The sequence below is a fragment of the Ictalurus furcatus genome, chromosome 5, assembly GCF_023375685.1.
Source record: "Ictalurus furcatus strain D&B chromosome 5, Billie_1.0, whole genome shotgun sequence".
NCBI lineage: Eukaryota > Metazoa > Chordata > Actinopteri > Siluriformes > Ictaluridae > Ictalurus > Ictalurus furcatus.
This window is the reverse complement of record NC_071259.1, coordinates 19,398,286-19,422,573: the sequence shown is the minus strand read 5'-3', so window position 1 is coordinate 19,422,573 and position 24,288 is coordinate 19,398,286. Positions and strand designations below refer to the sequence as shown.

Here is a 24,288-nt window from a genome sequence, read left to right as displayed (position 1 = left end):
GTGTGTGTTCGTTTGTTTGTTCCTTGGTTCATTTAGGAGCACACCTCCACATGAATTCCGCTGCTCCAGCAGGGAACATGTCTGAATTGGCCCCTCGCTCAGCCGAATGTAATCTCTTGGATTAAATGTTCAGACTTTGACTTTTTTCAGTTTCCCTTCAGTGTTGATGGAAAAAGGGCCCATGTAGGAAGTTAGGCTCACTAGCATACTGTTGCTAACATACTGTGAATAAGATGAATTCACCTCATTCCAGTCTGAATATCTCGTCTGCTTATATGCGAATGATTGAGTGAATTTTTTTTTTTTGAAAAACTGTTCCAGCATGCTCCCAATGTAGATGTACACCATAGATATAAGAAACTTAGATGCTAGCTACTTTCACGTGCCAGCTCTCCCGCCACATTAGCAGGGGCGAGAATTGTTTATAAGCCAATGCATGTCAGTGGAGATATGCAGCTTTGCCCTTATAAAATAATCAGCTGTAACTGAAGCGTTTTATAGCTATCGACCTTTTAAACTAACACTTATTAAAAAGCAACTATAATAATAAAATCATACTAATAATAAACGCTTCTTAATTTTTAGTTGATTTAGATAAAACCAGCAGAACTTATGCCTTCTGCTATATTAAATGATAAATGATGTCTTCATTTCAATTGGTAATAGTGGTGGGCGATATGAAGATTTTAGATCGTGAATGATTCAAATGTCTGCATGATCTGTTTTTTTTTACAGAGAGACCATGCTCAGACATGGCACCCCAAGTTGTTTTTAGGAACCATTTTGCAACATAGTGGCACACCACAGAGAAGTTGGTGCCTAAAGAATTGAAACTTGGTTATATTGAACTGCTGGTTTTATATATTGGGCATGACGCAAAAAATGAGTTCGAAAAAGGCACTCCTTATGAGAAAACAAGTAAGCACAGGAAAAACATCACTGATGCCCTGACATGGTACGACATGGTACGGTGGAAGATGAGCTGGATTGTGATCTAGTCTGAAAAAATATATAATCATATCAAGTTTTTGCAAGATCACCCAATTGTTAATGGGTGTACACAAACCTGGTTGTGTTACAGTCATCCATCAGGATAAAAGCAAGGTTTTTTCGGGAAGTAATATGGCACAAACCTGCATATGTTAGCTCCGGGCCACTTCACTCATCCATGTGATGGGAGACTTGCAGATAATGAGCCTTGTTTAAGTAGTCTGATGACGCATTTGTAGATGAGACCTATATATATATATATATATATATATATATATATATATATATATATATATATATATATATATATATAGTATTTTAGTATATATAGAGTACTCAATAAATGAATAAAAGTACTCAAATAAAAATACAACACAATATTATACAATGTGCATTGTGTTCATGCTGTTTTGTAAATAAAGCTTTTCAGCCCACATGGAGACCACTAGAGAAACCTTTTTTCTCATAAAGAAAAGTTTTTGATTGTGAGAGATTGAAAGTGATTTCCATCGATTTTCACAGTCTGATGACTAGAAGCAAGACTCAATTCATCCATTCATGCGGAAGTGCAGACTGCAGTTAGCAGACCATGTATTGTGTATTTGATGAATGCCCATTACTCCTCTCTCTCTCTCTCTCTCTCTCTGTGTCTCTCTGTGTCTCTCTCTCTCTCTCTCTCTCTCTCTCTCTCTCTCTCTCTCTCTCTCTCTCTGTCTCTCCAGCTTGTTTCTAGTTTTATGGTTCAAATGGCATGACTTGTCTTTTACCTCCCTAGACCATGATTTATTTATTTATTTATATGAGCCAAATTGTTGTAGGACCTGACCTGCTAATAATCCCTGAATCCATATGTGTGCATGGAAATATAATATAATTGTGGGCGGCTATGGCTCAGGTGGTAGAGCGGGTTGTCCACTAATCGTAAGGTTATCCTAGCCTACATGACTCCACATGCCGACGTGACCTTGGGCAATACACTGAACCCAAAGTTGCTCCCAATGGCAAGCTAGCACTTTGCATGGCAGCTCTGATACCATTGGTGTGTGTGTGTGTGAATGGTTGAATGAGACACAGTGTGAAGCGCTTTGTAGAGCTGCTACGGTTAAAAAAGCACTATATGAGTGCAGACCATTTACCAGATATTAAGCATGTCTAAAAATAGTCCCATAAGTGCATGCAGAAAAAACATTTGACATTTTTTATTGCCCTTAAACTATGAGTAATATTGTCAAGCTGGTAATATTGTTAATTGGTAGTCATTTATAGTATTCTATATTTACTCTTAAAAAAATAATAATAAAATGTGTGTGCTTGACGTGCAGATGTAAAACAAGCCTTAATGAGCCCATTCAGGGAACATCCACACGTTAAAGCTATTTAGTACACTTGAGAATGGTTGAAATATGAAACCAAGGGAACCAAAGGAAAAGATACGATGTCAGCAAAAATCAAACTCTGGTACAGAGTCAAACTAGGTGTGAAAACAGCCGTGGCCTATTTCTGACTTGTACGACCAGTTTGCTTCCTTAGTCAACACACAGCTTTCTGTTGTAAAGGTTTTTTTAAATAATTTTTAATGGCTGACTGATTTGCAGTCTCTGGTGAAAAGCCCACTGTTCACACTATTGTTGTTTTGTTTCTGCAGCACTAGTGTTGTGGTGTTTCCTTTTCTCCCCAGACACTTCATGGCTGTTGAGTTGAATGTTAGTGGATGCCAGTCTTATGTGCTTATTCTCCCTCTCCTTCACTGTCTGTTACGATCTCTTTCTCCTCTATACTAAGAGGTAAGGAAAAATGGAAGGTGCTTTTTAAAAACAACATCCCTTACCAGAGTTATCAAGAGAGACAAGAGAGTGAGTGTGAATAAGTATAATTTTGGTGAATAAAGCATAAGGACATCAATCAGAATGAGACAAAAAGGAAAAAAAAAAAAAAAAAAGATGACCAGTGCTGGTTCTGAATCTTTAAAAACAGGTCTCACAGACATGCACTAGTGTTTTAACATGCCACATTTCCCTCACCTGAGTGGATCTGTACCTGCAAAGATCGAAGGCATTCTTGGCTGCTATGGAACTGTGAACTCCCACATACCAGGCGTGGCTCCAAGTCTCAGAGTGTCCTTTAAAGAGACAAGCCAGCTAAAAACAAGTCATGACTCCTGTTCATATAACTCTAGTAAGTATTATTGATTAGCTCAAAAACTTTAGATTTAAGAGTGGTGTGTCATTTTTATCACTCCGTATTATGTTTTCAGGTTGTTCCGTGCATCCGTCCAAGGTTCTCATTAGCGTGATATCTCTAGAAAGAGCGTTTGAATGTTTGTAGGATTTATAGGGAATTATGATTGTAACCAGCAGATGAACTGATTCCATTTTGAAATGAATCCAAACAGGATCAGATCACAGCAAGTTCAAATGTCTGAAATAGTTTTTGTTCAATAGTTTCTTCCTGGTTTGTCATACAGAGATGTAGAGATGTTACACATTTGAGTTCAGGAATTCATGGCCAATTTTCTGGCTGTCTAATATTTTTGCCATATTTCCAGGTGCCTGTCTGAGATTCTCGTGTGATATCTTAAGTAGTTTTATATGGAAATATCTTTGTAACAAGATGAAGAACTGATCAGATTTGGGAATTGTTCCAAACAGGATCAAGGTCACAGCAAGGTCATAATATTTCGGAAATAGTTCCATACATTTTCTGTATTGCAGGGTCACGGGGAGAGTGGAGCCTATCTCAGGGAACTCGGGGCACAAGGTGGGGGACACCCTGGACAGGGTACCAACCCATCGCAGGGCACAGTCGCTCACACATTCACACACTACAGCTGATTTTGAAATGCCAGTCAGCCTACAACACCTGTCTTTGGACTGGGGGAGGAAAGAAGAGTACCTGGAGGAAATCCCTGAAGCACGGGGAGAATATGCAAATTCTCAATCAAACCCCTAATTCAATTCAATTCAATTTTATTTGTATAGCGCTTGGCCATGATGGTGGCAAGGAAAAACTCCCTAAGATGATATGAGGAAGAAATCTTGAGAGGAACCAGACTCAGAAGGGAACCCATCCTCATCTGAGTAACAACGGATAGTGTGAAAGTAAAAGAAAGTTCATTATGGTTTATATATGCAGTCTGTTTTGTTGAACTGATCCACTGTTCACTAAAGGAGAGCTGAGAGCAAAATTGTATGTGGTAGTTGCAGTCCCAAGGCCATAGCAGCAACCGTAGTCCCAGCAATCACAGCGAGAATGTCCATGTGGAATTGAGGTCCAAAACCATTTCCGTGGTACTTCAAGCAGCACCATCCTCAGCAATCTCCAGGCTGTAGCCTCAAGTTGAGCTCCATCCAGAGTTAAGGCATCAGTATGGATCAGCGAGGTCTGGAGAGCAGAAAGGGTCTAGATCACGGACATCTCCATAAAATCATGTGTGGCTCGACAGAAGGGGAGAGGGAAGTAAAGAGAGGGAGAGATTATTAGGTAAAAACCCTGGCGGTGCGAGGCAAACGTGCTAACCGCTAAGCCACCGTGCCCTCTGTCTGAAATAGTTTTTTCTTCAATAACTTTGTTCATGTGTGAAATATATTTTAAGGGTATTCCTTTCATACAAATTAGTAACTATAAGGACTAGACATGTCTGTGATAGTGGCATCCCCATTGATGCTGCTGATGTCAAGTTGTACTTGTTATAGAGCAGAAGCATTTTTGACCAAGATATTTTACTTAATTAGATAGATAGCTACCAAAATTACTGCCAGCCAGCTTAATCAATGCTTACAGCTAGCATGTTGTGAAGTTGTTTAGCAAGCTAGCCAACATTGTTCAACTGTTTTTTGTTTTTTGTCTCTTTGGTTGGCTTTAGAATCCTATTTTTTGTTTTTTGTTCTTCTTCTTTGCTAAATGCTGAGTTATGAAAAATCGCTGTCATAGTATTTATTAACTGTGACAATCACATTTATGATCATGGTGCTTGTGAGAAGATTACAATATTGATTAGATTAATTCCCCAAAATGCATTTCTTTCATCAAGTCTTGAATGTAACTTAAATATTTATTGACTTGCCACTTCTAACCATCAGATTAATCCACACACTAGAGGGACATTACAAAATGTTCTTTACTGATTTGCTTGCAATAACATTTCTATTGAATCTCTAAATACCACAAATTTTTTTAATAATGTAGGGTTCCCCAGAGGGTGTTGATAGCCATAGCGTTGAGGTTTCCTTGTTTAAACAAATACCCCAGTGCATTGGCTGGACAATGGCAAAAAAAACAAAAGTATTCTGGTCTTTTCATTGCTGCCTTCACCCTCATCCATAAAGGGGGGAAAAAAAGAGATGATTTGTAAGAAAGTAGCATGACCCAGGCAAGCGGCGCCTGCGTATTGATCCAGCAGGGCCGGCATTGCAGGAGCCTCTTTATAGGCGAGCTCGGTTAATCTCCTGATGTCGATCGATGCTTTTAAACTGGGGTAATGATCACACATGCAGCCATAGCCACTGCTCCAACCATTGTTTATTTGCCAATGTCTGCTCAGGAAGGAAACACTCTATCAGTCATTAGCTCTGAGGGCACAGTCAGGCAGCAAAAAAAAGAGTTACAGATCTCAGTGAGGCTGCATTGCTGACTTTTGTGTGGTTCATATACAGTATTATACGTGATAATGTTTTATGGCTGCTGCCCTTGCTTTCATATGAACTAAACAGGATGCATGTTATACAAAAGAACATTGTGCAAAGTTTCAACCCCAGTGTCCTTCACCAATTCCAATCTGACTTGTATTTAAACAAAAAACTTATAAAGACAAGGTATTTGATGTTTTACCTAATCGACTGCATAGGTTTTTGACATGAACCCTTTATTTTGAAATTGATGCATGCAACACGTTCCAATTTAGGACTAATAGCGATGTGACAAGTTGAAATAAGAAGGTGATGGGAAACAGATGAGGAAATTGTCTAATCATAGTATATAAGGAGCCTCAAAAAAGGCCTAGTCCTTCAAGAGCAAGGATGGGTCGAGGTTCGCCTATCTGCTAACAGATGCGTCAGCGAATAATCCAACACTTTGAGAACAACATTCCCCAAAGACAAATCGGTAGGATTTTGGGCATTTCACCTTCTACATTGCATAATATAATTAAAAGATTCAAGGAATACGGTCAAATCTCCGTGCGTAAAGGGCAAGGCCGAAAACCACTTCTGAATGTACATGATCTCTGATACCTCAGACGTCACTGTCTTAAAAACAGTCATGAGTCTGTAATGGATATCCTGACATGGGCTCGGGAATACTTTGGTAAACCTTCGTCATATAACACCATTCGCCGCTGCATCCACAGACACAAGTTAAAGCTTTACTATGCAAAGTACTGTGGAAGCCATACATCAACACTGTCCAGAATTGCCACCGACTTCTCTGGGCTCTGTCTCTGAGATGGACAGTATTACAGTGGAATCATGTTTCAAATAGTTTTTGGACAAAACAGCCGTCGTGTTCTCTGGGCCAAAGAGTAAAAGCACCATCCAAGCTGTTATTAGCGTCAGGTCCAAAAGCCAGCGTCTGTCATGGTATGGAGGTGTGTCAGTGCCCATGGCATGGGTAACTTGCATATCTGTGAGTGCACCATTAATGCAGAAAGATATGTACACATTTTGGAGCAACATATGTTGCCATCTAGAGCAGGACAATGCCAAACCATATTCCCCCCGGATTACAATCGCATGGTTGCGTTAGCAGAGAGTGCAGTGCATTATGTATGGCACATTATGAAGTGTGACGCATTATGAAGCACAAAATAAGGCAACAAAGGCCAGTACAGTTGCGCAGCTTTAGATATGCGTAATGGAGAATGGGGGAAAATTCCACTTGCTAAACTTAACCAACTGGTGTCTTCAGCGCCCAAATTGTTATTAAAAGAAAAGGTGATGTTACAGAGTTGACTGACCCAACTTTTTTGGAGTGTGTTGCAGTCATCAGATTTGAAATGGGTGTATGTTTTCAAAAATAAATTAAAGTAAAACATCAAATGATGTGTTTTCAATATAGTACAGGAATTGGGGTTGTATGTATATACTTAGAACTGATAGCAGGTGTTCAACTTTGCTTATTTGGAATTGTCATTAAGCTTTGTTTCTATGGTGATCCTGTGTACCTGGATCTGCCTTCGGTAAGCTGTAAGAGCAGAGCTCGACCTGCTATCATTCTGCAAATGCATGCATATCAGGGGCATTTACTGGGCTGTTAAGTGTGTTTTAATGTCTACTGCTGTCAGGGTAACCCCACTCAGACCTTGGGCAATGCAACAGTTTTTCTCTAACAGCCGTCACTCTTCTAAATGTGCTGTACCTACGTGCTTTGCAGGCCCAATAAGGACACTACAGGAGAGGTCAGTGAGTCTGGAGCCTCCATCGTGAAGCATGCCCTTAACCCAGGAAAAGCATTCATGCAAGTGCACTACCTCAAAGTAAGTCTACAAAAAGCTGACTGTGAGGAGCTGAACCAAAGGCTTTTGGAGTGTGCAGAATGTCTGAGGCTGTGCAACATCTCAGACCTAATCTGTGATAGATTTAGTCTGTCTGGATCTAGTTGTTGGTCATAGTATATTTAAAGTCATTTGGACATTATTTTGTTGTACAAATCAAACATATTATATATTGATCGTGTCTCTCAAAGGGTTACTTTCTCCTGATGTTTCTGGCTGATAAAGTGGGTGAGGATGAGTTCTTGAGCTTCTTCAGACTTTTCGTGAGAAGATTTCATGGGCAGCTTATTCTGTCTCAGGTACTGAAATTTTATGTCCACACACAGAATCCTACAACCACAGCAAACCCATGTAAAAAAAAAAAATGCATGTCTGCACTCCTTCCTGTTTTATAACATACCAAATATATTGCTACAGCCATGCTGTAATGCTTAGTAAAGGCTTCCCGAAATGCAATTGGCTCACATTGGCTTATTAGATTTGATTAGAGACTGAATTTCACAGGATGTTGAGGACAGTGGGAAAGCAGCAAGTGTGGATTTTAGCTCAAGCATCTTGTAAGTTGTATTTGGTGATGCTGTATGATTGTTTCATGTAGGACTTCCTCCAGATGTTTCTGGATACATTTCCAGCTTTGAAAAGGTAAGCATGAGCTGTACTCTCATTCACACTGCTGCATAGTTTAATGTCTCCCCTCCATCAGTGAGCAAGGTCTTTAACACAGCTGTCAAATGTCAAGATTGAGTCATTTGACAGTATGTGAGTGTCACAGAATAAGAATGACAATTTTTTTTTTTTTGGCGCCTAAATGTTATGTATTACTCTTATCTGTACCATTCAGCACATAACTTTGCCTAAACCCCCCAAACTACTCCTTATAATGCATTAAATAGGTTTATATTGAAATATCTGTTATGTACAAAGTGATTCTGGTGCTAATATATTGGTTGATGCTGTGAGAACTATGCGCTGACAAAGGGGAATATTGCTAGTGCTAACGCTTCTTTTATCACTCACCGTTTTCCAGTGACATTCAATATCGTATTAATGACAATTTCAGCATAAAATGAATGGAGACCACAAACATTCAACTCAAAGTCCTAGAATGCAATGCAGCTATACAATATTGGTTGCACTGTACACAATTGAATTGCAGCAGAGACTTGGCTCAGCAAGTTAACAATCTACTAGATGACAAGAACGATAGTGTTGATGGTGGTATTAACATGAAAGTCGAAGATTTGGAGACTGATCTGTTTGATCAGAGTGTACAGATGAGGGGGCGAGAGAGCTGGACAGACTACAGGACTAAAGCGGTGCTGCAGTGCTAGAAAAACAAAAAACAAAAACAAAAACACCCCCTTAACTGAGTTCCTATGTGGAAAGTTGGGAGTTCAGCATGTGACATCAAATCAAAATGGCTGCTCACAGCATCAACAGTAAACAAAATAGCACTTCTTTACTTTTAAACGTGTTATACTTTATATACTAGCATTTACTTTAGATACAGTATATTAGCTTGTTATATCTAACATAAGAGTATATAGTTTGCTGTTTTCATCAGCCATCACAGTTACCTGCTTAGATTGATGCAAACAAAAGACAAACTTGGATGACTCCATGTTTTTTCCAACCTTGTAGCTTGAACACACAGAGGACGGAAATGATGTAAATAATTCCACTTCCGACTTAAGTCGTAAGCAGCTTAATGTCCACTAGCACCACTATCAGCGGGTAGTCAAACTGGATTGTGGATAATGTAGGAAACCAAAGTGAAAATAAAGTTAAAACAAAAAATAGAAAAATAGCTTAGAACTACAGAATAAATCTTGGGCACCTTTGAAGATCCCATGTTAATTATAAAGCTTAACAGGCTGGTTGTTCATGTTGTTGTATTTTTTCGTTTAACCGCTGTTTTCCTAATGACGTCTCCATTCATTTTCCATTTACTCGTCTACGCTGGGCTTTCTGATTATGCAGTGACTTTCATGCGCCATAGCTGTGTGTTTTGTGGCTGGTGCAGCATCCAGGGAACATCAAATCAGAGTCCAAACAGCTGTTGCACTTTGTTTTCAGCTGTCAGTTCAGGTGGTTCAGTCCAAGAACCCTCCTCCTCTACATGGTAAACTGGCCAGTTCAGTCCTCCGCTGACCAATTCAAAACAAAGGGTGATTTTGTTATTCGGCAAAAAAATTACAGCATGCAACAGTTTTCATATGTTTTCCTCTTTGTCTCTCTTTATTTATCTGCCTTTTTCCCTTCGCCCCCTGCATTCTCTCTAGCTTTAGCCTCTATCTCTATTAGACTCCTCTCTATTCAGTCTGTACTGGATTTTGCAGAGGTTTTTTTTTAAATTGTTGAAGCCAAAATGCTTGATTTTGCGGCGGCTTTTTTTGTGGGGAGTTTTGAAATCTTTTTTCTTTTAAATGTAAAAATTTTAATTGCATGAAATGGTTCAGCACTGTCTTTCGGAGTGATGTTTGATGGTAATCGAGACCTTTTAGCTGTACTCATGTTTGACGCACGTGATTCTATGAGAGCTTTTGGCCGAACGCGCGTTGTGAGGACATTACATGACATGTCTTAGCCCAAATCTGGGGAATATCTGCGGTAATTTTGAAAAATCACAAGATCCTCTGAATGTTGCGGGATTTGCTGGATTTTGCGTTAATTTCTGTGATCGCAAATTCGTGAAACCGAGGAGGGACTGTCTATTTGTCCTTTCTTTTTACTTTGTTGAGTTTCACCCCATGCTCATATGATTTTGTCATGTATTTGTCCTCAGCACGGATTTGGAGCTGAAGAATAATAAAAGGGAATGGTTAACAGTCATAAGTGCATCTGCTGCTCAGAAGCTTAAATGTTCTTGATGAATTGGTATGATGGTACAGTGATAGTGTGTCTACTGTTGATGAAATGAAGAGGATCATGGAGCAGGGTGAATTCTAATGTTATCCTTTTGGGATATTAAAGAAATCCCAAGTAAAGTTTTTTGCATGTCAGAAAGAGCCTAGGGTTGGGCTTAGCTCGGTTCTCTAGTAACAGCTCCATTTTAACATTCAGACATTAAAGATTTTTCAGCATGAGCGAGATTTTCTTTTTGCTAATAGCAAAAGAGCCAAGATGGGCTCATCAAAATGTACTGAAGCAGAGTAATATCCATACCAACTCTGTGAGTCTGCTGCAGGAATGTGTACCGTTTTGTCAAATACAGTCGTGCGAAAAAATAAGTTGAAATGTTTTGTGTATTTATTTATTTAAAAAAGGGGGTTAGGGTTATTTATTTATTTAAAAAAGGGGGTTAGGGTTATTTATTTATTTATTTTACGTATTTGGACAAGCAAACATTTGATCCTCTTTGAAACCGTGCCTGTTAATAAAGTTGAAACACTCTATCAACACATGAAGTTGACATTTTGTAGTAATTTTCACAATTTAAATGAACAAAAAAACAGATCAGTCACATGGAAAAAGTAAGTACACCCCTACATTTATCACACCTTCGAATCCATACAATTAGATTGGGTGCCAGTGATTAGAACCCAATTAAGGCGTGCAAGTGGAACCGGTCTTATTTTTAACCCTTTCACATCTAGTGTCTGGTGTTCCCTTTGCTACTGAGCTGTGTGGTTTCATCATGCCAAGATGTTTGTTGCTGACCAAAGACAGCTTTTCAGGAGAATCACCTCATGCCAACTGTGAAGCACGGTGGTGGAAATGTTATGGTTTCGGGTTTTTTCGCTGCCTAAGGGACTGGACAGGTTGCATTCGTTGATTCAACTATGAATTATGCATCATATCAAAGAGTGCTTGAAGAAAATGTGAGGCCATCTGTACAAAAGTTTAAGTTGAACTGAAAGTGGAACTTTCAACAGGATAATGATCCTATGCACACTAGCAATCCACCAAGGAATGACTCAAATAGAAGAAATGGAGGGTTATGAAATGGCCTAGTCAAAGCCCAGATTTGAATTCCATTGAAATGTTGTGGGGGAATTTGAAATGGGCTGTACAGGCAAGAAAACCCTCAAACATCTTGCAACTGAAAGAATATTGTATGGAAGAGTGGTCAAAATTTCCAGCAATCCTGGTGGAAATTTGTTCAAAATGCCTACAAGAAGTTATTTCTGCTAAAGGGGGCAATACTAGCTTCTGGGGCCAAGGGTGTACTTACTTTTTCCACAGAAGAATATCACATCTATTGAACTTTCTGTTGAATAAATGATTGAAAAAGCTAATTTTCCAGTACAGTATATGACGCTGAGAACGTGCACTCAACTTCTTTGGTCGACCATGGCGGGGCCTGTTCTGAGTGGAACCTGTCCTGTTAAACCGCTGTATGGTCTTGGCCACCGTTCTGCAGCTCAGTGTCAGGGTCTTGGCATTCTTCTTATAGCCTAGGCCATCTTTATGTAGAGCAACAGTTTTTTTTTCAGATCCTCAGAGAGTTCTTTGCCATGAGGTGCCATGTTGAACTTCCAGTGACCAGTATGAGGGAGTGTGCGAGCGATGACACCAAATTTAACACACCTGCTCCCCATTCACACCTGAGACCTTGTAACACTAACAAGTTACATGACACCAGGGAGGGAAAATGGCTAATTGGGCACACAATTTTTACATTTTCACTTAGGGATGTACTCACTTTTGTTGCCAGCAGTTTAGACATTAATGGCTATGTGTTGAGTTATTTTGAGGGGACAGCAAATTTACACTGTTACACAAGCTGTACACTCACTACTTTACATTGTAGCAAAGTGTCATTTCTTCAGTGTTGCCACATGAAAAGATATAATCAAATATTTACAAAAATGTGAGGGGTGTACTCACGTTTGTGAGATACTGTATATCAGCTTTATTAATAGGCACTGTTTCAAAGATGATCAAATATTTGCTTGTCCAAATATGTCAAAAAAGCCAACAATTTCCATGGGTGTAATTATTTTTTTCACATGACTGTATATATTCTCTGTGTGTCTAGTGTGTGTGTGTGTGTGTGTGTGTGTGTGTGTGTGTGTTCTTTCTGACTTTCAGTTGGGGAAGAGAACATTTCCATCTTTTCCATCTTGACTAAATGTGTGTTGATTGCTGTGTTGTAGACAAGATCAGCTCTCATATCTCCCTGGCACAATCCATTAGTTGATTATATGTGCAGGTGTGCTTCTGCAAGATTTCCATTTCAGAAAGAGGTCTGGTTTGAATTACAAAGGAAAAGAAGGTTTTCACGTCTATATATCCATTGTCAAGAACAGCATGTGTACTATATATAGTATGATTACATGTGGCATTTGTCATTTGTATTGAAAGAATTTTGTGCTGAATCACATCAAGTTTTATTTTTATTCACATCTACTGCTTATCTGTTTATCATTTTTCAGTCAAGGCCTCACTCTTGAATCTGTTTACTCAGACTGGCTGGATACACCAGGAATTCCGAAGGTAAGAAACTAAAGGGCAAACGTCACAATGTATTTTGAGCTGTTTGCTTAATTAGGAAAGCTTAAATGCGCTCTGATAGCGTACACAAGCATGGAGACTGCGTGTTTGAGTCCGGTGTCTGGTTCACACTTCAGTGCATTCAGATCATTTTTTTTTAAACCTTGCATTCAGATGTGAGGTGTTATTCAAGGCTGGAATGGTATGTCATCAGTAATTTTAGCTCTATTTAGCTTTCCTAGCCTGTTTAAACAGCAGTACCATTAGTGCATAATACAGCTGATTATGAATTCATGCAGGGCAAATGTAATCCATTCATGTGATTCATCGTCTCTGCTCCGAGTCACTCAGGTTATTATTGGATTTGACGATTGTTAAATACTTTGGGAGGAAATTTGTCTTGATCCCAGGCTGAGATAATGTTTCTGCTGCAGAATTAATCTTGATGCATAGCCCACAGCAGGGTGTGCCCCATCTTTCCTGATGAATTCTACAGCAAAGGAGAATCTCCATTACTGTAAGTGCTGTGGAATCTGTGACTGAAGTTGACACACAGTTGAGTGCTTCGAATCAAGCCAAACATTCCTGAGGTGAAGATCTAATTGGATTCAACTCAGCAAAATCCGGTCAAGTTAAAAAATTACACTCTGTTGCTGAGACAGAACTTAAGCGTAATGTATCACTGAAATGTATGTCTTGGGCTGTAAATACACTCATAAACATTTATGGAATGCCATTTGAGACCGATATTGAATGTATAAACGTGTCACTGTTAATTAATTAATTAATTAATAGTATAATTCTGGAAAAGATTATTTTGCGCTGAGGACATTGGAGTAGATTGCACCTTAATCTGACCGAGAGCTCATCTCAAGAACTGAATCATTTCATGGGTAAAATTATGAATTAACTTAAAGTGAGCTTTCAGCATTGCAGACAAATGCTTGGTCCTTCTAATCGTTAGCATATTTTCTTTACTGGAGTGTGCATCGAATTCAGCAACGCAAAATAGAAAATCATCAGCATGATCAGAAAATTTCATGTTTTTCCTTGTTCCCTGTTTCTTGAGTATATGCTTTGGTAGGCATTTGCTAGTTTACAAGTATCAGACTAGTTATTTATAACTATATAACTATAGCTCCCCCATTTTAGCTGTTACTGTGGGCTTGATAACATGTACTTGAACATGCCTCAAAACAAATAATGGCAGGAAATAGTTGGCTTCACAGTAAACACTCATTCTCTCACACACACACAAGTCACAAGAGACGCACACCCATAGAATGACTAATGAGATAGAAACAGAGCGCTTTTTTCCATTTGACTATTTTTATAGACGTTGGGTATTTGTGAGTATGTTGGGATTTTGCGGTGGGCCAGTCTTATTCTCATGGCCTTATTAAACTGCTAACACAGTGGGCTATGGAATAGATTCCTACAGTGCCCTCCACGAATATTGGCACCCTTGGTAGATATGACCAAAGAAGGCTGAAGACGCTCAAGTTTTTGGATGAGAGTAGAGGAATTTTTCTTGAAACCCTTCCAAAACAACTTGAAGAGAGTCCACCAGAGTGGACCTTGAAATTCGAAGGACCTGGAGAGATTCTGTATGGAGGAATGGTCTCAGATCCCATGCCATGTATTCTCCAACCTCATAAGGCATTATAGGAGAAGACTCAGAGCTGTTATCGTGGCAAAGGGAGGTAGCACAAAGTATTGACTAAAAGGGTGCCAATAATTGTTGCACACCTCCATTTAACAAAGATATTTTTTCTTGGATAAAGCTGTGCTTTGTTTGCAGTTGTTTGATATACATGAGAGCAGAGTATTTTTGTGAATTTTTTTAATCAAAAGGTTAAACAATGAAGACGATTTTTCAAAGCCTTCTTTTTTGTATTGTAGTTTTGGAGACTTTCTGACCCCAAGATGCAACTAACTTCTGCAATTCTCCAGCTGTGATCCTTGGAGATTCTTTGGCCACTCGAACCATCCTCTTCACAGTGCGTTGAGACAATATAGACACACGTCCAGTTCCAGGTTGATTCATAACATTTCCAGTTGACTGGAACTTCTTAATTATTGCTCTGATGATGGAAATGGCCATTTTCAATGCTTGTGCTATTTTCTTATAGCCACTTCCCATTTTGTGAAGCTCAACAACCTTTTGCTGCACATCACAGCTATATTCCTTGTCCTATATTCCTATGTGTTACTTTATTTATACCCTTGTGAAACAGGAAGTCATGGCTGAACAATTTCCTGTTCCTAGTCACCCAGGTGTACTAAAAAATGTGAAATATCAATGGGAATATACTTCAAACATATTTTTCTCATATGACTTCATAGGGGTGCCAATAATTATTGCACACACATTTAACAAGGATGTATACTTTTGTGAATTATTTTAACAAAAGATTAAACAACAAGACAATTTTTCATAGCTGCCTTTGCTCATATTTCCAAGGGTGCCGATATCAGTGGAGGGCACTGTGTATTCAAATTCAAATATTTGTAATTACAAGAGAAAAAAATGAGAGTTCAAATGTCTCCTCGTATCAGCAGGTGTGTGAGCTGGTGTCAGAGGCATCAGGATGCAAGAAGCTGTGTTGAGGAATAAAGTGACATTCAGCCAAATGTCAGCCGTGCCTCCTCAGTCCGGTGTGAAACCATAAATGTCTCTCTCACCTTTCGGTTCTGAGAGTGTGTATGTGTCTTAGTGCCTGTCCTCCTACTTGTGTGTTGAGGAATTCTTTGTGACTGTGTGTGCATGTTTTTAAGTGAACAAAAGAAGGGGAAGGAGATGGATTGAGAGAGAACAGACACGGTCCAGGCTGTGATAATGCTAATGGTAGAGTTTTACAGGCATGCTGTCTGATTGAACCCTGAAGGCGGGATTATGTCCAGACTGGGAGCTGCCATTAGAGCAATAAGGTAGCCCATGCAAGCCATCTCTTGTTAACAGGAGCAGTTTACTGCTTAAGAGCACTGGGCTGCACACTGTCTTTCTCCAAATATGCTCCCACTTCACACACACATCCACACACACTGACTCACCTTTTTGCCAAGAGTCACAACTACAGTAAGGATGCATCGAAAGCATTTCTTTTCAGACCAAGTACACGAACATGTTTTTGGTACGAATCCCAAAATGAGTAACGTACATAGTCAGTCCGTATAGCAATTCGGGAAGTTTTTTTGTGATCGTTGTAGCCAGAAACGTTAGATTTTGATGTGGCTTTTTTTTTCTTTAAAATTTGTGTGGTTCACTTTTGGGTCCTTTTAGGGGGGGGGTCTGAGATCACTTGGCTTGTTTACATATACACGCTGAACCGCTCCAAGAGCGTTTGGAGGGCTCAAATGGACTAGGTGTTGAACGAACAAGTTCAATCTCAAACGTGAAGCAAATATCTCAAGCATTGCGTTTGCATTACGTTAAAGCTGTGGTTGTGTTAACACCTACACATGAACACAGGAAGAGTTATCACTTCACTGCAGGTCCTAAATTTAAAGACAGGGAATTTTGCCATGAGGATTGGACTGATATTTACTCTATGAAAGGCTTTCCAATAAGCAGCTTACGATTCATTGGTCGGTAACAGAATCGGATTTTCCTAGCCTCAACCACTAAATGCCTCTACTTTATTATTCAGTCATTTGCCCTAAAGTTATTCTGTAACTACTATGAATTAATCAGTTACAACAATGAAGGAAATGGGAGTCGGAAATGTATGTAGTTACAAGAAAAGGGGAAGTAAAGACTGGAGCCATTGACGGGTCCTAGGAGCCAGGGGTTAAAACAGTGATCTGTACACCTGGTCTTTACACCTGGTTACGGACTGCAGCTCAGCTCATGTGTCAGAGACCAGATTAGTCACGTAAGAAAGGAACTTTCCATTATTTACTTTGGTAATCGCTATAGTAGCACGAGTCATAGTAATGCATGGTGAATTGAATTGAGAGAGACAGACTTCCTGTTGTTGGTAATTTCCAGATGTTTTGTATTACCCAGGAGCAGTGTTGTAGTCAGGTCACTTACCATCTAGTCAGCAGATCTTAAGTCCAGGTGGAGTCTATGCCATCTCACCCTCACTTAAAAGCCAAGCCTGAAATCTTTTCATCGCCATTAAAGTTGAGAAGCAAGTTCTGAATGGGGTTATTTTATACTGAAGGAAAATAATTGACCTGCCTATGTACACCGTAATGCAAACTTCAGTAAAGATTTCCCGTTCCAAATCTCATAAGCTCAGGTCCAAGTTGGTACAGGCTCAGGTCATGACAAAAGTAGTTTTGCAAGCCAGACTGATTGCTTTAGCTCGAGAGTCTGGTACATTTCCTCACTAAGCATTTTTTACACCAATTTTCACAGGAAGGAGGAGACTGGTGTTTTAATCAGACAGCAAAAGGAATATTCAGCCAACTTGTCCTGTCGTTCTGTTTACTCAGTATTAATTGTTTCAGACACAATAAATTTGTGATGCAGTCCACTGAGTATATCTCGCTGCAGAAAGCACATGGTGTTCAAAAGTTCCCACGTTTTCGGATTGGAAACCAGTGCACGAATTGCTCCTACGCTGGAGTGTGGATAACCAATATGATTACAACCTTCAAGATTCTAAAGCTTGTGGCCAGAAAATTATATTTGGTGTTTTGTGAGCTGAGACGATACAGGTAGAGAATTCAGTTATATGGTGTATGCTTAAGCAACTGTGTTCTTACATTTTTGGACTCATGTACTACATCACTGCCTGGGAAGACCAAGTCTGTGGGATCTGCAAGCACCTGAGCCTTTGTCCATACTATTCTTCTTTATACACACACACACACACACACACACACATTTTCAATGATACATCCAGAATCTGTGTCAGTGAATATAAGAATACATAAAGAAATGCAGTTTTATAGTGAAAAAGTTTTCATAAATGTGTGCGTGTGTTAGAGAGTGGTATTAGGTTTCTCAATTGTACTTGAGTATGCGCGTGTGTGTGTGAGAGAGAGAGAGGTGGAGAGTAAGAGAGTGTTATAGCTCCTCCCCAGGCTGTACAGGAGAAAGCAGTGTTTGATTACAATGAGGTTCTGCTCCCAGACGTGAACTGCTACTGCTGTCTGGCTTTCACTGGAAACCAGCTACCGCACATCTGTCTCTCTCCGTCACTCTTTCTCACTTTTTCTTTCTCACACACTTTTTTGCTTCTCCCCTATTCTAACCTCCCTCTCTTCATTATCTCTCTTCCCTGCCTGTCTTTCCCTTCTACCTTTCCTCCTGTCATTTTCTGCTCTTGTCCTCCCCCTGTTCTCTGCTGTCTCTCCTCTGCTGGGTTTTTCTCACTCACCCACTAAGAGTGTGTGTGTGTGTGTGTGTGTGTGTGTGTGTGTGTGTGTGTGTGTGTGTGAGAGAGAGAGAGAGAGAGAGAGAGTGCGTGCGTGCGCGTGAGAGAGAAGAGCAGTGTACTGGCAGAGCAGACTGTAATAAGGTTAAGTGCAGCTTGCGTGAGAGCTTGAAGGAAGGAGAGAGAGAATGAAAGAGAGAGAGAGGGAGAGAGGGAGACCGGACGACTGGAGGAGTGGATCAGAAAGGAATTGACGGAGTGACAAGTTAATGAGGGAATTTTTCCTTGTCTCTCCTTCTCTGCCCCTCTTTCTTTCCACTCAACATTCCCCTCCTCTCTCCCTCTCCTCCAGTGGCTTGGAGAAGCCAGCTCGACGTGGTCGCACTCTCCGCCAGTCACACAAGTCACACAGGAGGTAAGTCCGTTCTCATAACTCGTGCTCTTAGCAATACTGTGGAACAGCTGTTTACCAGTTTACAAACTGCTCCGAAGATGTCACATTTCATGCAGCACTCGGGGTAATTGAGTTATTTATCTGTGTAATCTGGGAAGCATTTTGGTTCATTGTGCTTTTCTTGAGCCGCTTTTGTCATATACGTGTGAACGTTTTGTGGTTAGTCGTGGCTGGAGCATCACTCAGCGGCGGAGAGACGAAATCACAGACTACATTTCTATTTTGGAATGGAGACTAAAAACAGATGCTTTTTTAAAGCTGTGTGTGTGTGTGTGTGTTCTGCAGGTGACATTTCCTGACATTTGAGCCACTTCATCTAGTGCTCAGTGTTTGGAATGGTATAAATTTATCTGTGTGTGCCTGTTTATTTGTTTGTCTGTGACTGGGACTGTTTATTTAATGCACTAGCAGAGGTAGGGTTTAGCAATATGATAATATAATATCTGTAATTGTGATATGATCTCAGCAGTAAGCCTCTCTGAAAGTCTCGCATATCAGTACCGACTCCAGTGTTACACCTTGACTTAGCAAATGTTCCCTCCTCTTCTGTGATGATTGATACTGGTATGTAAAATCTAGCATTATTGAAACTGTAGTTTTTTTGTATTTTTTTTTTTGGTATTTGTTGTATATTAAGTGTATTGTGAAATGATATGATATATTTTTGTCATATTGCCGACCCTTAATCCAAGGTTGCATGAACTTGTGTGTGCGTGCGTGTATTTGTGTGTGTGTGTGTGTGTGTGTGTGTGTGTGTGTGTGTGTGTGTGTGTGTGTGTGTAAGAGACAGAGAGTGCTTGGCTCCACTGGTATTGCAAAGACGCCTTGTAGGCTGCATATTTGATTGAGCGTGTGTGTGTGTGTGAGAGAAAGACAGAGAGAGAGGGAGAGAAAGACGCCTAATGTTTTTGGCTCATAATAAACAGTGTACACATTGTCGTACATTATGCTTCCCTCTCGAGCGTATTGTGTGTTGAGTACTCTTTTTTCCGTTCTGTCTCTCACTCTGTTTCTCTGCAGGTTGTAAAATGGAAGCACCACAGTGGCGGCACTCGAAAGGGCACCAAGCGGAAGAGAGCAAGGCCCAAGGTGAACTTCAAAGAGGTAAGACCCCGCCAAGCTGGCATTAAATAGCTACTGTGTCACCCCCACATCCTCCTCAGCCTCCTCACTTTGTTGTACCTTTTTATTTATTTATTTTATTTTAAAACCTAATTGTCTCTTACATCTTCCAGAAGATTCTTTTCTCCGCTTGGCTTTGCATTTGTTCAGGTCTGCACGTACAATTATTTTGTTTAGTGTTGTGGTGTGACATTATCAGATCTGACGTTGTGGATGGTGTTAAGAGCTAAAGGAAGGGCCCAGCACAGGGATACGGGGGTGGGCATTGTTCTTTGCCCATATTTCTTGGCAGTGAAGTGCCAGGAAGAGACAGACGAAGACAATCAGGGTTTGAAAACTTGTCCTCAAATGGCTTGGCTGGTTATTCTGTATGACATCATGGGACAGCTGTGACTCAGCTCATTTTGTGTTTTCCTGAGGAAGTGGTGTTTAAAATGGCCCTCACAAGCACTGCCTGTTGCGCCGTGTGTGTGTGTGTGTGTGTGTGTGCACGTGCATAAGGCTAGCTGCTGCTGTTTAGTTCTACCTTCAAATCTTTTATTTATTACACATAGTAATGCACAGAGATAAACTCGTAGTAAAGGAAGAGTAATCAAAAACGTATTGGAAAATGGTCGGAATTGACGTAAGCATTTGTGTTCCCGTTACAGTTAATGGTTTTACGTCATATATTACATCTCGGTAGCAAAAATGTGTGTGTGTGTTTCTGATTGGGTCGTGTTTGAGTTTCAGCAATGAGGTCATTTCTGTTCTGAGTGTCTGGTCTTGTCACATCGGTGGTAGGGTTTTGTGTGTTTGAGGGCGTGTGTGGCCGAAGAATGTGCTAGAACACAATGCCTCTTTTACAAACGTGTGTGAGCAGTAAAACACTTGAAAGGAGCATTAACAGGAGATTTGTTGACCGTGTTGTGTCAAAAACGTTACACTTAACGTTCAGGAATTTCTAGAAATCTGCCCAGGTGTATTTGTCACATGGTTTGGATTCAATTGAAGTTCTGGTCAGGTATATTTTCCATCCTGTAATTTTAATAAAGAACGTTCCATCCCTGATTGCAGGGGGAGAGAAGTGTCATTTTTGAATTCATGTATAGATTTGCTCTTTGAAAAGTGTCTGAAACGTACAAGACAAACAACAACAGCGGCTTCGCACCTACCTGGCAGGTTGACGTGTTTGCTTCAAGTAACTTCAGAGAATTGTGGGATGGGGTTAGAGGGTGAAGGGGGGCGGAGGGGGGGGGTCCATGAAAGGAAAGAAAGGCCAATTACAGTCTAGTTGGCTCCGTACAATGGGCCGGGTGGAGAGAGAGCGAGAACGAAAGAGCGATTGTTTGAAGTGCTGCCATAAAAGCCAGCCTGAAAGGAAACACTAGTGACCCCTCACACACACACACGCACACGCACACACACACGCACACACACTACTCCCCCCTTCATCCCAGTGCTTGCTAGCAGAGGATACCGGGAGCCCCCGGGTCCTCCAGGTGTATTTTATATTACTTATTCACAGACTTCAAAAGCGGGTGCCCCATCCCCTGCCTGTTCATAAATCAGGTTCGGGGTGCTGCTCCTAAATAGAGGAGAGCGCAAGGCCCCAGCGTGCAGCCGTTCCCCGCAGTAATTACATCATTGCTAATTGGCGCTGTCGAGGCCCAGACACCCCCAGCCAACCCCAGACTGAGATCAGGGTCATTTTCATGTGAAATGAAAGTTTTGCGCCAGAAAAGAGTCAAGTTTTATTGCCTCCAGTACTTTTAGTGTGTGGGTGCGCATGAGCGGATATGTGTGTTGAGGGAGGTTTGCTGTGGAGTATTAGTTACGCTTATGTGCTAATGAGATTCATTTTCTCCTAAATTAGGGAAGTGTTTCTCTGCACTGGCTAATTTTTAGGGAGAGAGAGAGAGTAGAAAGAGAAAGCGAGAATGACTCCAGTATCATCTCAGCTTTCAGACATTTTCATGTCTCCGATCCCATCATTGCATGAGATGAAATAAAAAACGAACGAGAACGTTATCAGCATTAAGTCATCCGTTTTCTCTTTGATAGCATGTGCTCTTTCTGTTCCATTAGCTAATGGTTGACTGGAAATCCAACTAAAAGAGGAAGCTCCTCACCAGTTTGTGGTCTACATCTTGTGAAATCACTTTCGGTTCACGTAGCACAGCGGCTGAGAATGAAAAGGTTCATTTTTACGTGCAAGTTATCCTCCAGTTCTTAACCCTCTTTGACTCAAAGGATCTGTCTGTGGGTCCAGACATATATTCATCACTACGTACCTTTCCTTTTAGTTTCACTGGAGTTATTGAATAATAAACCGAGAGGTTGTAGGAGGTAATATGCAGCAGGGATTCTCAGTTCCAGTCTTAACACACCTCATAGAGGGCTTGATCATTACCTCACAAGGTGTGTACATATACTTTACCCAGTTAAAATATATATTTTTTAGTATTTACTAAGGACTAAAGAATAGAACATACTTTTTAGTGAGTTAATACATTAAAGGCTTGTTAAATATGAGTATAAAGCATTATGAGGGAAAAAATAAGGTTAATAAAAGCACTTGGTATAAACAGTAGAGTCAGATTGTGTTCAGTTCAGTCTCCAGACATTAACAGAACAGTGTGTATGTTTCATTATAATGTGTGTTTGATTAACACTTAAAATTTTAAGATTAATTAACGAGCACGTCGTTGCTTGTTATTTCGGTTTTGTCCATTCAATCAAGGTAATTTTTTTTTTACCTGCAGTGTATATACTATGGATGTAACATGATGAACGCAAATGTATTATTCAGATTAAACAGTGGATTCTAAATCAATACAAATAGAGATACACATACATAGTACTGTAGGTGCAGTATTCCTTTTTTGTTTCGTTTGTTTTTAGAACGCTTGCTAGTAAGGTTCACAGGACATCTGGTTGAGACTAGAGATGTGCATCGGGTCTGGAATCCCACAGGACTTAAAAAAAAAAAAAAAAAAAGAACTCTTCCCAGAAAATTATGCAGGCATTATAATGAAATGCTACCTAAAGGACATCATTTTGACTCCCAGCAGCACTGCGTCCCAGCATCGTAGTAGATTGACTCTGATTGTGTGTCTAACAGACTTTTCTGTTCTTTCTGGAATACAACAAACTCGAAACTAAAGTAAATACGGTAAAACATTATTAGTTGGCTATTGCTGTCAGTTTCTTGATTTGGGAAAGTTGTTGTTGTTTTAAAAGATTCCCTAGCTTACTTTAGCTAACATTAGATAGAAAGCTTTTGATTCCTGAGATTGATTATGTAGAAGTTCAGGAGTTCTGCAACTATGGGTTACACACCTAGTATATACATTTGGCCATTAAAGCAAAATGTGTTCATTTAGCTGGTTTAAACAGTTTTATAAATTTATATTTTGTATATTAATATCATTTTGTAAAGACTGACAAACAAGGAAAACTAAAAACTAATTGTAGTTAGTGAAATTTAATTTCTGAAAACATACAGTATTGAAATTTTCCCTATGATTTCAACTCTATAACACAGTTAAACTGTATTATTCCTTTGGTGTTGCCACCCAACATCTAAATCCCAGTTTATTATAAAACGTGTCCATTACACTTCATTTGTTCTGCAAACATAATACATCTGTGTAATTATAGTACATGAATAATATATATTTGTATTTCTCAGTGTGAACACAAAAGTCAGCTTAGTATTGTTACTCAAAATTGTCTGGAATAGTCAAGAGTATGGAATCTGACACACAGGGCTGATGGAGGCTTGCGAACAGACCTGCTGAATTTCGGAAGCTCCCATTTCATGGCGCTTTAGTCATTGGTTGCAGATTGCAGTTGTTCTGCCTGAGATGTCGTTTGCGAGGCATGGTATTTGACGCTATGTTTGTATACTGTATGTTGTGTATATTTTGGTTGTTTGTCTCGTGCTGCCCTTTTGCTGCAGGAATGTATATCCAGTAAATCTGTTTTCCTCTCCTCATCTCTGCCTCATATCTGTTTTCCCCCTTGTCTGAGAGCGGAAATCTGATTTATAAAGAGGAGAGGAAATGGACGTACGGGCCCCTCGTGCTCCCCTCCAAAGCATCACGGAGATACAAGTGCACCGAATTGGATACTGTAGTTATATTCTCTGTGTGTGTGTGTGTTTAAAAGGAGAGTTGACTGGTCTAGAATCTCACTCCCTCTGTTACTAGACTGGAGCATGAATGTATAGGATCTGTGTATATGTGTATGTGTGTGTGTGTGTATGTGTGTAAGTGTGTGTGTGTGTGTGTGTGTGTGTATATATATATATATATATATATATATATATATATATATATATATATATATATATATATGTATATGTGTGTGTGTGTGTGTGTGTGTGTGTGTGTGTGTATATATATACATGTGTATATGTGTGTGTGTGTGTGAGAGAGTACAACATACCAGTAGTGTGTTTTTGATTTGCATATTATTCTTCCATT

The 24,288-nt window shown here is 39.9% G+C and overlaps 1 protein-coding gene across 2 annotated transcripts in view; it reads left to right on the top strand.

Moving 5' to 3' along the window:
* aopep (aminopeptidase O (putative)) overlaps positions 1 to 24,288 on the top strand; it is a 79,292-nt gene that overhangs the window by 26,435 nt on the left and 28,569 nt on the right. For both annotated transcript variants that reach the window (XM_053625047.1, XM_053625046.1), the window contains exons 8-13: positions 7,357 to 7,459; positions 7,669 to 7,776; positions 8,076 to 8,119; positions 12,856 to 12,916; positions 18,596 to 18,658; positions 19,718 to 19,801. In XM_053625047.1, the coding sequence (XP_053481022.1) occupies positions 7,357 to 7,459; positions 7,669 to 7,776; positions 8,076 to 8,119; positions 12,856 to 12,916; positions 18,596 to 18,658; positions 19,718 to 19,801 (463 nt within the window). The remainder of the gene's footprint in view (positions 1 to 7,356; positions 7,460 to 7,668; positions 7,777 to 8,075; positions 8,120 to 12,855; positions 12,917 to 18,595; positions 18,659 to 19,717; positions 19,802 to 24,288) is intronic.